At 35.5% G+C, this 12523-nt stretch overlaps 2 protein-coding genes across 2 annotated transcripts in view; both read right to left on the bottom strand.

Moving 5' to 3' along the window:
* LOC139982680 (uncharacterized) overlaps nt 1-12523 on the bottom strand; it is a 214111-nt gene that overhangs the window by 105099 nt on the left and 96489 nt on the right. The gene's annotated exons all lie outside the window — the stretch shown is intronic.
* On the bottom strand, nt 4129-6500 carry LOC139982682 (uncharacterized). Its single transcript, XM_071995726.1, has 2 exons — nt 6292-6500; nt 4129-5566 (listed from the first exon to the last, which is right to left on the bottom strand). Exons 1-2 carry the CDS (start codon nt 6476-6478, stop codon nt 4464-4466), a joined length of 1290 nt encoding a protein of 429 aa, XP_071851827.1. The 5' UTR covers nt 6479-6500; the 3' UTR covers nt 4129-4463.

Raw genomic sequence — 12523 nt, 5'->3', positions numbered from 1 at the left:
CTTTGAAAATACCATCTTAGAGACAAATGTGACTAGCAAATCTAAAGTAGTCGCCTTGAATAAGTATTGTCTGCCCTGCACGGAGTTACATTGACTTGGTTAGGTCTCGTTAACGGATATTGCACTATGCCTCGGCTAGTGTGAATGAATTTTGATGTTTAAGGCAACATATTGGCCATACAAAACGAATACTCCTACGGTAGGCATACATGTAAGGTAGTATACCTGTATACTCTGTAGTGCATACGGGGGGAAATGTTCACGCGCCCATTAGTCTAACGTTAGGAGTTGACTGTATTCGATTTCATTGATACTGTTCAATCTTTATAGGACACGATAAAATGATGTTTCAAATAATTACAGACTTCAAGGCTTAACAAATTACTCTCTTCTATTGACACCACTTCATTACCGAAATATAAACGACTGACCGTATGGTGATTGCATCACTGTGTTTGTATTTCAAGGGGAGAATGGTCTGTACCAAAACATTTGGAAAGTAATAAACAAGTGTTGATTGCTTGGTGGCCCGGTGGCAAGAATATCTGTTGAATGTGATTGTGTGAATCTTTATAACTTGCAAATTAGGATTGTAATATTGTCAGAGTAATTAAACTAACTAATAGGTTGAACGTTACGACGACCTTTACCATTTTGAAATGCTCTTCACATGCCCCAGTAATTAATTCCTGTGTAATGTATTCACATGTAGCTTTGTTTAATAATGATTCGCACAAATTATTCCTCACTGAGTCTGTAAACATAACAATCATGAATGTGTGCCTCTATGTTCTTATTCATTCCTGTACCCTATGAATGCAGGGTGTTGTAAGTAAAGCATTGTAATGGAACAGGCTGCATCTTTTTACATTCGTTTAAAGGTACTTATGCAACTAGAAAAAAATTAGACTAAATATTTCGTAGATGTAATCGTTCTATGGTTTCATGGGGAAACCGAGAAAAGGATTGTGTGTGCATTTCTTTTAATTTTGCCTCTAACCATGTTTCAATTGCTGAATTTCATTGATTTTGAGTTTATACACTTAGAGCAGGAGTAACATGTTGCAGTAATTATGATTGTTTACTGCAGTACTGACATCTACCATAACATTACAGCTTTTCCCAGTTGTTTATTCCCATTATGTCACTTTGTTTTATTATAGATCATTATAGCCTTTTTAGTGAAAATTAGGGATGTTTATATAAGGACAATATGTAATATTGTGGCCGGCTTTCCCGTAAATACGGCTACGACCAAATGTTGCTTTTCTTTTGCCTTACAAAACAAATCGCACGCTTTTGGTGTTATTCACTCGTTCAGAACTCAACCATACACTGTGTTAACATTCTCCTCTTTCTAGTGATTTTGTTAGAACAGATAGGTCATGTTTTGTTGTGCGTTGGGTATAAAATGAACCTTATCATAATATATAGGAAAGCATGATCTATAAAATTTGTGCTTTAATGATTGATTAATTATAGCTCCTGGTATCGATAAGACAGTAAATGACACCAAAAGTATGCAGCCAATACATATACCATGACTGTCTTACAATAATGTTATAGTATTATTGGTAGCTGGTAGATGAAGTTCATGATATTACTTGTACAGATAACTTACAGAGCATAAAACGCACACAATAACATGACAGTTGTTTCTCTGTAATATTTATTGACTGGTTATTTGGTAGAGACAGAAGGACACGGAAATATTTCTGTGTTACATCCACACCTAGGAAAATATTAAATATATCGATTGTTTTGTAATTACCCTTAAGATTCGATGTCTTTAGTCTGATCGGAATAGAATTTGGATGGATTGATTCTGGTAGTGAACAGTTGAGAAACCTGAAAAGAAAGAGGAGAAAGTTCTAGTTCAGTTTTCTTTCATAGAAATTAATTTTCATGAAGTCAGTCATTTTCGCACAGCAAAGTTAGACCTGTATTCCGACGGAATGTTAAGTGTTTTTAATGAATGTGAATGGAGCCGAGTGGGGACGAAATAGCTTTCATAATCCTGCCTGTTTTAATATAGCATCGCTATGCCGATTGTGCAATCCGTGTACCCGGTCAAAGATCTTTCATAACAATAATGTAGACATTTAATGTATTTTATACTGTTAGTAATACCTACCAGAGTTCACGTAAATCCTTTGATTGTTCTGCATAAAGTAATAAACCTACAACATCTTCCTCCGTCAGTTCTCTTCCTTCCTTTGTGGTTACTCTTATTGTGACTACCGTCGAAAGATTGCCCAAAGAAAGACCAGAACGGAGGACAATGCTATCTTTATCAGCTTTGCTGAAAGATTTAAACAGATTAAGATCAAGAACCGGGATCTGCGGGAGAACAAAACAAACATAAATCAATTATACAAGCAATTAATAAGATGTATGCATCAAATAACTATGATGCTATTGTTAATGTTAATTGAAGAATAGAAATTAATTGATAAAGAGAAACTAACATTGAACTTAGAATTGATTGATAAATTCAGTTTAATTTAGATTAAACCATACGTATATTTATTGAATATCTATTTTTGAGCAACTACCAACATCTAAGATATTGACTGAATAGAACAATTTTCACAGTTAAAAAACAACACGTTCTTTTACTGTTTCCTCTGTGCAGGGCTGTGCATACATACGCTTAGGTACTTTCATTTTAGGAAAGGTGATGGACTCTTCAAGACCCAGAGTTAAGAGCTTGATAATAATTGTTAACCGGAATATGTAGTTAATGCAGTGTGAAATAATGTAGTTAATGCAGCGTGACATAATGTAGTCAGGGTAGTGTAAAATGATGTATATTTGAAAGGGATGCGAAATAGGAAACCCCTTTGGAGGTTTTGTTATGGTGAAAATAGTTCAGCATCGTTGCATATGATTACGAAAATCGTATTGGGGCAAATTGAAAACTGAAAACGAATGATTAATGTAGAAAGGGTCAAGGTGCATTTTGAGGCATATTTATACTATAAATCAGGTATATAAAAGTACCCCTAAAAGGCAAGGTTATTAACACTAACGTTCTATACACCTTGTCCCATTTATCTACACCCAAGTACTCAAACCGCTATTGTAATTAAAGACATAATAGGTAATATTTGACAGTTTGCTTGCGTGTGTCGAGGCCGAGGTGGAGTGGCAGGAGAGGGTGAAATGGAAGGATGGCATCAATCAATATTATTTACATGAACAAATACAGAAAAATTTAAAGGTGGTGAAGTTAGGTGTATTTTGAGCCGTTGACGTCAAAGCAACCCGAGGGCAGGGAAGTTTATTCATACCATAGCCTATGTTATATGTAAACAGAGATACGTCGAGCTAAAGCGATTTTCATTTTATTGTCTCCATGCATTTATGACGGGAAGTGACATTTTATACGGGGAAAAACTTTTGCAAAGATTCCTCTGTTACGCTACTGCTTCGCTGTTGCATTGAAAAGGTAATTTGTCCAAGATATAATCGTTAAGTCTTCTATTTTACTAATTTGTTTATTTCAATTTCAGAGAGAACTGCAAATGATGATGGTCAAATTTGTTTCTCAATAATGATCTTAAGTTGGGCTCCCATTTTTAAGAAATAAGTGATGGTTTCACATCCAATAGCTAATGCGAAATCCAATGAAGAAACTCTCGTGTTATGACTAAAACAGATACACATCTCAATACTAGAGACTTCTGTATAAGAGTAAGAGTCAAATTGTTTTATTCACCATCTAGTAAAATAAGTTGCTGCCAGTTTTCATATTTGCTTACTAACTACACGATATCCATTAGAGCATATGTTCATATACAACAGACAAAAATAATGAATGGGATTGTGGATGGGTTCGATACTATATCTGCACAGTTTTAACACTAGCTACTGATTAACTAGAAAAGTAGAATAACAAAAAAACCTGCTGAACTGTTGAACATCTTCCATTCGTTTTAATTTGAGCTATAAAACAAACTAGACACACCCATTGGTATAGCTATTACTTAGAAGGAAGCAGTTATAAATTAGCTAATGTAAATATAAATGAAGAAAGTCTTACTTACATCATATTTAGATGCAATATCTAAGAGCTGAATAGATGATCGTTGAAGCAGCTTGCTGGCGCTATTGGAGAACAATAGCACCTTCGAGCAGATCTCTCTGACACTTTTCTTAATGTCATCATCTATCTCTCCAGCTTGTTCCAGGATGCAGAGTATTGCAAACTTATCTCCGTCTTTTCTTCCTTTCAAGTATTCTATTATCTTGCTCCCAACGTTAGCGTCAATCCCACAGCTGAATCGATACAGGTATTGAAGATCAAATGGATCTATTTTATCAAGAATTTTCTTCACTTCGGTTGCATTTCTAGCAGCAGTTACTTTAATTACCAATGCAAAAGATGCAAAATATTCACAGAACAGCTTGTGATAGAACCTTGCTTCGGTCTTTGTTCGTATGTGTTCATCTGAAGTCATTTAATTTGTGTCGTCAGCTACTTCTTCCTCTACCAAGATACCAACTGAAATATAGTGATCATAAAACCCTTGACCAAGTCGTTCACCGAGTTTCTCCTTACCCCATGATAGTTGTTGGTTTTTGTTACTGAGTCCCTCAAACGCTACATTACTCAGTTCAGTATGCTCAATTTCATACTCACTCATGTGCTTCTTTGTATTCTGATCAAGGGATTTCTTTCTCATGTGATCATGGAAACACTGGATCATGTAGCGGAAGAATTCTGTAACCGACTTGAATGTTTGAAAATATTCCTTTTCGTGAGTCATGTGGGCAAACATAACAAAGAAGATAGGAACCTGACATAAGTCGTCAAGTATTGGGTTAGCTTTCAAAGCGCGCTTAATGTTCTCAACAACCTCTTCGTTATCTCCAGCAATAGCCTTACGAATGTACTGATCACGTGCTTTCTCGTCAAATCCAACTAATCTCACTCGCTTAGTATTATATCTGCCATAGTCCTTTGGAAGATATCTGGTTGTTAAGGATACTTCAAAATCCTCAAACAGATCTTTCTTAATAATTCGGTCTACGTCACTTCCTGTACGTTTGTCCTTATCGGGATACTCGTCATATCCGTCCAGGAGTAACTCAACAGAAGAACAGCTTTTAATGATATTTTTAATATCACTGGATTTGATTCGCGGTTCGTCTGGTACCAAGAATAGTTTGACTGCTTTGTAGATAGATTTGACATTTCCAAGCTGCCTTAACCGGAGAAGAATCAGAATTTCTACGTCTTTCAGAGGTGAATTTTCTACACCGTTGCACCAATCATATGCAAGCTGTAGGGTTACAGTTGACTTGCCATAGCCGGGCTCTGCTTCTATGATACGACGCTTGGATTTAATTCGGGAGTCTGTGAAGATATCTCTGTAAGAATTCACACGTACCCATTCACCTTTATCTGCTGTTCCTCTAACAGAATAGAACTCTGTACCTCCTTCTACAAATACCTTATCTACACAATATAGTCTCTCCTTAATGTACGGTATTGGTTGGATAGCTTCGTATTGTATTTTATATCGCCTTTTCAAGGCATCTATTAAAAGAGACTTTTTGTCTGTGAAGAAATAAAAAAAAAATCGAATTAACGGATGAAAGTTACATTTAATGATGTCATGTATGTACATGCTCGCAGAAATAAATATCCAAATAAGACGTGTGTTAAAGTTCTGGAGCTTCATCCAAATCCTTAGGCGAGTCTATCGAGAAGGTGGAAAACGTAACTCTCTCTTTAGAAGTGCAACCATAGGTAAAACTGCTGTGCTTACCAGAGGGTTTCAAGTGACAAAATACAAATCTTCCTGTAATTGAATAATGACTGTGTAGGAAACCTAAAGGTTTACGATCAGTGAGAGGTTTACGATCAATGCAAACTTCGGAATATTTGGAGGTATTCTACTTGTTGAATATATACTAAACTAATGGTTCAGTGAAAACGAGATATTAATCTTATCATTCAGTAGAATAACATTGAATGTCCCCTTTTATATTGTATTTCAATTCTGATTTAGTTTCTTTTTCATTCTTTTGAGGAGGCCTTATCGAAGGTTATCCAATATATTGTCGTTGATATATGAATGAAAGTTCCTATGATGTGGAAGTATTTAAGAAACAAGGCTGAATAACAAAATTCGATCGCATAACAATAATTTCCAACAAAGAAATCAAAATAATTCTAACATACTTGTGCGCAAAAATCAGAATGTAAAAGTAACAGAGATAAATCCATTGACAGAACATGGACATTAGAGTCAAACAACACATGGAAAAAACCTTGTTCACCTGTAACTGTTGACTTCACATTTTCAGTCCTAACAACAAACTTGGGCCTTTCAGTTGACTGCGATGACGTCACAAAAGCTTGAGCAGCTTGAGCAGATGATGATAGTGACGGTTCTTCATATCCACTGGCGTGTTCATCAGATGAACCCACATCTAATGTTTCAAGCTTTGACCTAAGGTTTTCCATTCTCACGAACTGTCATCACCGATCTGTGAACGGATACATATGGTTACCATATAAATGATCCGTCAGAAATCTTGATGCAAGTGTTCTATTTTATTCGTTTCATTTACAAAGCTCGTCCCCATATGACACAAATAATGCTTGATATACAGTTTGGAAAACGGACACTAATGTACACTTTATAATTTGGAAATAACGAGAACTTTTGTTTCGGCGTCGATACGATTTTTGGGTGGTATTAAGTATCTTTATATTAGTTAATGCTCAATTGGATTAATGTAACCAAGCGATGCTTAGGAACCAAATGTCTAACACTACAGGAAAATAAAATAATTCCAATATATGTGATACTATATGTGCACAACAGCAGTAAAATTAACCGTCCTCATGAAGCTATTACGCGACCACTGAGTATACATGTACTATAACTAATATCAATAAAAAAAATATATCAGACCACTAGAACTTTTATCTGATTTATATGAATCTCTTTTAACACAAGAGATACCTTCGGACTGACACGATAGGATAAGGTTGAACTTACGGAATTTATGTGGATATACATATTTCTTCACTTATGTGTTGTGGAGGGGCGGGGTGGAGATTTATGATTTATTGCCTTCGAATGAAGACGTTCTGTTACTCCTATGCCATTTTTCTCAAAAACCACAATATTGACCGCATAAAAGACATTAGCTTAGCAAGACCTATAAGATTAGCGAATACTTGCAACCCAATGAAGTTTATTTGATGAGAAGTTTATATTTTCTGTGAATCTTTTCTCTGAATCAGTGTGAGATGAAGGAAATTCCCTGGTCATGGTATGTGGGAACAATGTTGTTGAAAACATTTCTTCATCAACACATTAATATTCTAGTGAAATATATTCTAAGATGTCCCATTAATTGTTGGACTAGGAAGTGCAGCCCTCTGCGATACCTCCTGAACTTAACGATAACCGTTTTAATTAGCCAAAAGGATATAATTTTTATCGCGTTGGACAATCAGAACACGTACAAGATAGGGAAGGGGAGTTCATTTACCACGTTCAAAAATCCGTCCGTAATATAAATTAAATGGAAGCATTAACTTCACATACATTTGAATAGACAGACAGCTGATTGCGCGGTAGCAAGTTGGTATTATCTGAATAAAGTAAACAAGACGCTCATAGGACCCGTAGCAGCCAAGTTAATTCTATTTGGGGTTGTTTATCCTTACACATGCAGTCAAAAAATATGATCAAAGCTGAAAATAAATCCACTTTTTTCACAATTTAATAGTAAGTCATTTTTCTGACTTGAAGTAAGTTCCTTACAAGACGATACAGAGGAGCAAGAAATTCTAAATACTTTAAGGACTTCACCCCTTCCCCACAGACCTTTTATAACGAAGACATTTCATTCTTCATTACGATATGGGAATTGGGCGTAAAATCACAATTAACGAGAACTTTAAACGAGGTTTAGCGTTCGCCGTAATCGGCGCGGTCCCTTGCCCTAGGGCAGAGTAAGTACCGAAACGATAAAGCTAAAGCTGAAGTCATGGATAAAACATCAGAATACTTTATACATGTTATAAATACTGTCCTGTATACTTTATTTTTGTTTCGTGTCAGTTTATTTCTGCCATTGAATCATATTGATGTACATTTGTCAACATATAGTTATAGCAATGAGGTAGCGGACCAGAAGTAAGATGACTTTTCGAGTCTGGTCCGGTACAGAGTGTTATGATGTAGCATGTTGCTTTAAAGGTTTACTACGCTAATTGATGTTATGTAATTCTTAAATGGTGTATTATTATGCTAATTTGTAAACGTAGAGCACAATCAGAGCAGTTCTAAGCTACGTTCGAGTAACCTCACCGAATGTCATATAAATTAGTTTTCAAGGAGTGGCTCGGTCTCTTCTCCCAGTGGTACCAACCTGTACGTCACGCCACGTAAAACAACTATGTCTGTCTAGCACTTACAAATCCTACCTTTTCCGTTCCGGCCTTTCTTCACCATGCCAACCACGCTGTGTGTGACTTACTCTTAACTCTCTTTTGGATACCATTCTCCTGGACTTATCATTTACCGTACCTGGTCCTGTTCTCTATACCGGAACTGTTATTTACGTAAGGCGCCTTCCGGAAGCTTCCAGACACACCCGCACAACGGTCACTTAATCAACACCGACTACCCTGGGAATTGACACCCCGACGGAGAGCCCAGCGGTAGCCGAGGTACCTTGCGTGCGCGCTATGTTAACTTTAAGTATTAAGGTATGTAATGTATTTATGATAAGTTATTTATTTTTGTTACCAAGAGACACGTATTAGATTCATTTTAAAAACAAAACCTCTCTAACCTACTTTATTGTGTTCGTTTCCCAAACCATGATATCTGGACTTCGTAACAAGAGTAAAACGAGAAAATTATAGAGTAAAGAAGGCCCGAGAGCAATATATATATATATACGTCTAGAAGGTGACAAATAAAAAGTTTAATTAATTGTTACGTTAACCGGTTGTCAAAATCCGATGCACAGTTTGTTCTGCGGACGCCCATAAAAGCGTTCACCCATACCTCTCCCCGTTACGTAGCCGCAAAATACATATAAATTAGAACTGCTACTTCCTTGACACTCCTTCACAGTATTATCAGGAGTACATGCTATTAAATCGTTTCTATATCGTACAGCCTAGGAAATTGGAAACATATGCTAACTTTACGAAGCAAATATCTAGTAAAGTATGCGTAACAAGTGTGTCAGACCAATACAATGTGCATAGTTAAAGAGTTTAACATAATCTCAGTGAGAACAAGTCAGATTATTTTTCAGCAAAATATTTACTTACCTGTTTAATGAGGGAATCATGACAGTCGGAATAAGTCGGCATTCTTTTAAATTTAAGAAGTTCCAACCATGAACAATTTCCATGCAGTTACAGACAAATGGCGACGTCTTTACAACTTGTAACACTGAATGCTTACGTACTACGGTTTATGCCGTACGTGGCATACTGTCGACTATTCATCTCATTTTTGTTTGCTAATACAACCCATATTGGATATTTCAGATTCAGTTGTTTAAATTAGACGATCAAAGGTCTAGTACTGTTTTCTTATTTGGCAAAAAATTGTTGTGTGTGTGTGTGCTTACGAATTAGTATAACTATAGTTTTTATTAAAGGTCATTTTATCAATATGTTAAGCGAACAGTTAGCACTTATTTCTAATGCAATCTAAGCCTAATACTTTCTATGGAGTTGATTGATTTTTATTCATAAACGTTGTAAGCAATTACAAACTTTATTCAATTATAATATGCATTAAATACAATGCCCAAAATGAGCTTATATAGCATCGATTTACCATGATATATGCATTTCATATATGTAATTGCGTGCGTAGGATGAAGGAAGGGATGATGGACACACTTTTCATACGTTTTGACAAGTGTATGTAATTTTTTTTTTTTCTCCCTGCAATCCAATCTCAAATAAAATTACTCGGTCATATATCCTCTCCCAGTCACCAAGTCTATGGTCAACAAAAAATTTCAATGTTAGTTCAAAATTGAGTTTTAATTGCAATATTAAATTGAAAAATACGTAAACTTTACAAATTTAAAATGGAAAAAAAGTATGATATATAATTCTCAAATTTGAGAAAGCTAAATATTTTTTTAATTATAAGCACACATCTTGTTCAGCTTAAAGACTTTGTACGCACAGAAACTTTATTATAGCTTACCTCCATAACGTTGTACGTTACGATGATTCACAATACATCTGTCGAATTAAACGATGTATTAAATTAGTCTCCTCTTTAAATAAATTATTGTCAGACTTTCATCTACATCTGTTTAATATAACAATTTACCTTTCAGTTATGAAGAGTTATTAAAACTCTTCAGATATATAAATACCATATAATGTTAGTTCAGCACTCATAATTAGTTTCCCTCACAATCCCCTTACACCTCACATGTGATACATCAGAATCCCGTGGGATCCTAAAAGTTCATTTACATTTTTATTTAGGTTCAATTCGTACTTTTTTAAGCTTCTGATGTATCGTTCTATTGTAAATCACAGGTGAGCCTTAGCAGGCCATTGGTCATGACCCGGGTTATGGATCAGAAATAGTAATCTAAGCGGTTCCTCAAAGTCCCTGTTTTTTAACCCCCGTTAGGTATTGTCAGCCTGGAATCAAGATTTCACATATTGGATTGATGATAGTGGGGAGATTGGAGACTAGTTCTGACTTTGAGAAACTCATATTCACATACATTACCGATGAATACGCTGATCTCAATTAATTATACATCCCAAATCATTTTTGATTTTTAATGTGTGTGTGTGGAAGGGGGAGGGGGCTTTCAACATAATCTTTACATAATTTACACCCACAAAAGTATGGCCTTAAACTGGCCGATTTTGTTACTAACATGACCGATTTGTTTGCTTCCAATAATTTCTTGGTTGTAAGCTTGGCGGGAGACATATTGACCTTGATACATGTAATTTTATCTAAACGTTAAGCGGTTTGATTGGAGTATGTTACTTAAATATCTCTGAAATCTTTATAACTATCGTCATTTGCCCTCACATATGAAATTACTGAAGAGAATTTAGTAATTTAAGGTAAGTTTTTTGGATCAATAAATAATATTAAAGGTAACAGAAGAGCAAGAAAAACTGACTTTTTGAAATCTTTATAACTATCGTCATTTGCCCTCACATATGAAATTACTAAAGAGAATTTAGTAATTTAAGGTAAGTTTTTTGGATCAATAAATAATATTAAAGGTAACAGAAGAGCAAGAAAAACTGACTTTTTTGACACGTTTCCTTCTTTAATTTGCATACCTTACTTATTTTATAAAACGTTTCTACACCATTACGTCATGTTTCCTTCATTGTTAGCTTCAATAGTTTATTCCTGAAGTAGGAGTAGGGGTGGAGATGACAGAATGGAGGAATCAACGTCCGTTGGAAAGTGAGGGTAATCAGGATGTTGTTTCTGTCCTCACCTTCCTATTGTGATAGAGGTGACCCTGTAGATTGTTGAATAATTCAGCTGGCTTATTTACATGGGCACAAATGATTACCACGCTATCCCTTTGCAGTGATTGGTATTAATAGAAAGTGTAATGTAAGAAATAAATAATTATGTTTATTTTATGACAGTAGATGAAAAATACTTGATAACCTGATAATTTTATTTTGCACCGTTGCATCCTAACTTTACAAGTAAACTTGGTTGATCTGATAAGTTTTGCTCCGATAGTGCTCTAGTTGAAATAGGCTCAGGAAGAACCCTTTATGGATGTGTTTCAGGAATAATTACTTACCATTGCACCCATACTCACATTCAAAATTATCGTTGCATCAAAGACGAATTTCAAGCACAAGTCCCAAACGTGAACAGCTTTAATTCAGATACAGACAAAATTGCAGTTTTTAAAATCGTCTTGAAGTTCATAAAATTAACATATTAAGGCGGGGGAAACCTTTGAGTGACATAAGGAGTGTGCTGAGACTGGAGATAAAGGCGTGGTTTAAATAATGTGGGTCGGCTTAAATGTGCGTTCAGGATGGAGCTGAATAAAGAAATACATAAGTGTTAACCCCCTATCAGATATGAATATTTAGTGCGCTGAGGATGGAGCTAGCAGATGATGATAGTGACGGTTCTTCATATCCACTGGCTCGTTCATCCGATGGATCCACCTCTAATGTTTCAAGCTTTGACCTAACGTTGTCCATTCTCACGAACTGTCATCACCGAACTGTGTGAAAGGATACCTTTGTGCATGGAAATATTTTTTGAAGCCCCTCAATCCGTCGACTATGTGTAATACGCAACATCTTGAAGAAATTTGGCCCTAAATGTAAACGAATTTAGATCCTTTGTAAAATGAAGTTTATCTTTCTCTTCATATCGTTGATGTTGTTTGAGATTAATATTGACAACAATAATATAAACAAAGGTCATGTGAGGTAAACTTAAATTATGTATCAAAGTATATGTTTGATTGATATCGCGATCAGTAT

The sequence above is a fragment of the Apostichopus japonicus genome, chromosome 16, assembly GCF_037975245.1.
Source record: "Apostichopus japonicus isolate 1M-3 chromosome 16, ASM3797524v1, whole genome shotgun sequence".
Classification (NCBI taxonomy): domain Eukaryota; kingdom Metazoa; phylum Echinodermata; class Holothuroidea; order Aspidochirotida; family Stichopodidae; genus Apostichopus; species Apostichopus japonicus.
The sequence above is the reverse complement of the archived record's forward strand: the minus strand, read 5'-3'. Positions and strand labels throughout refer to the sequence as shown.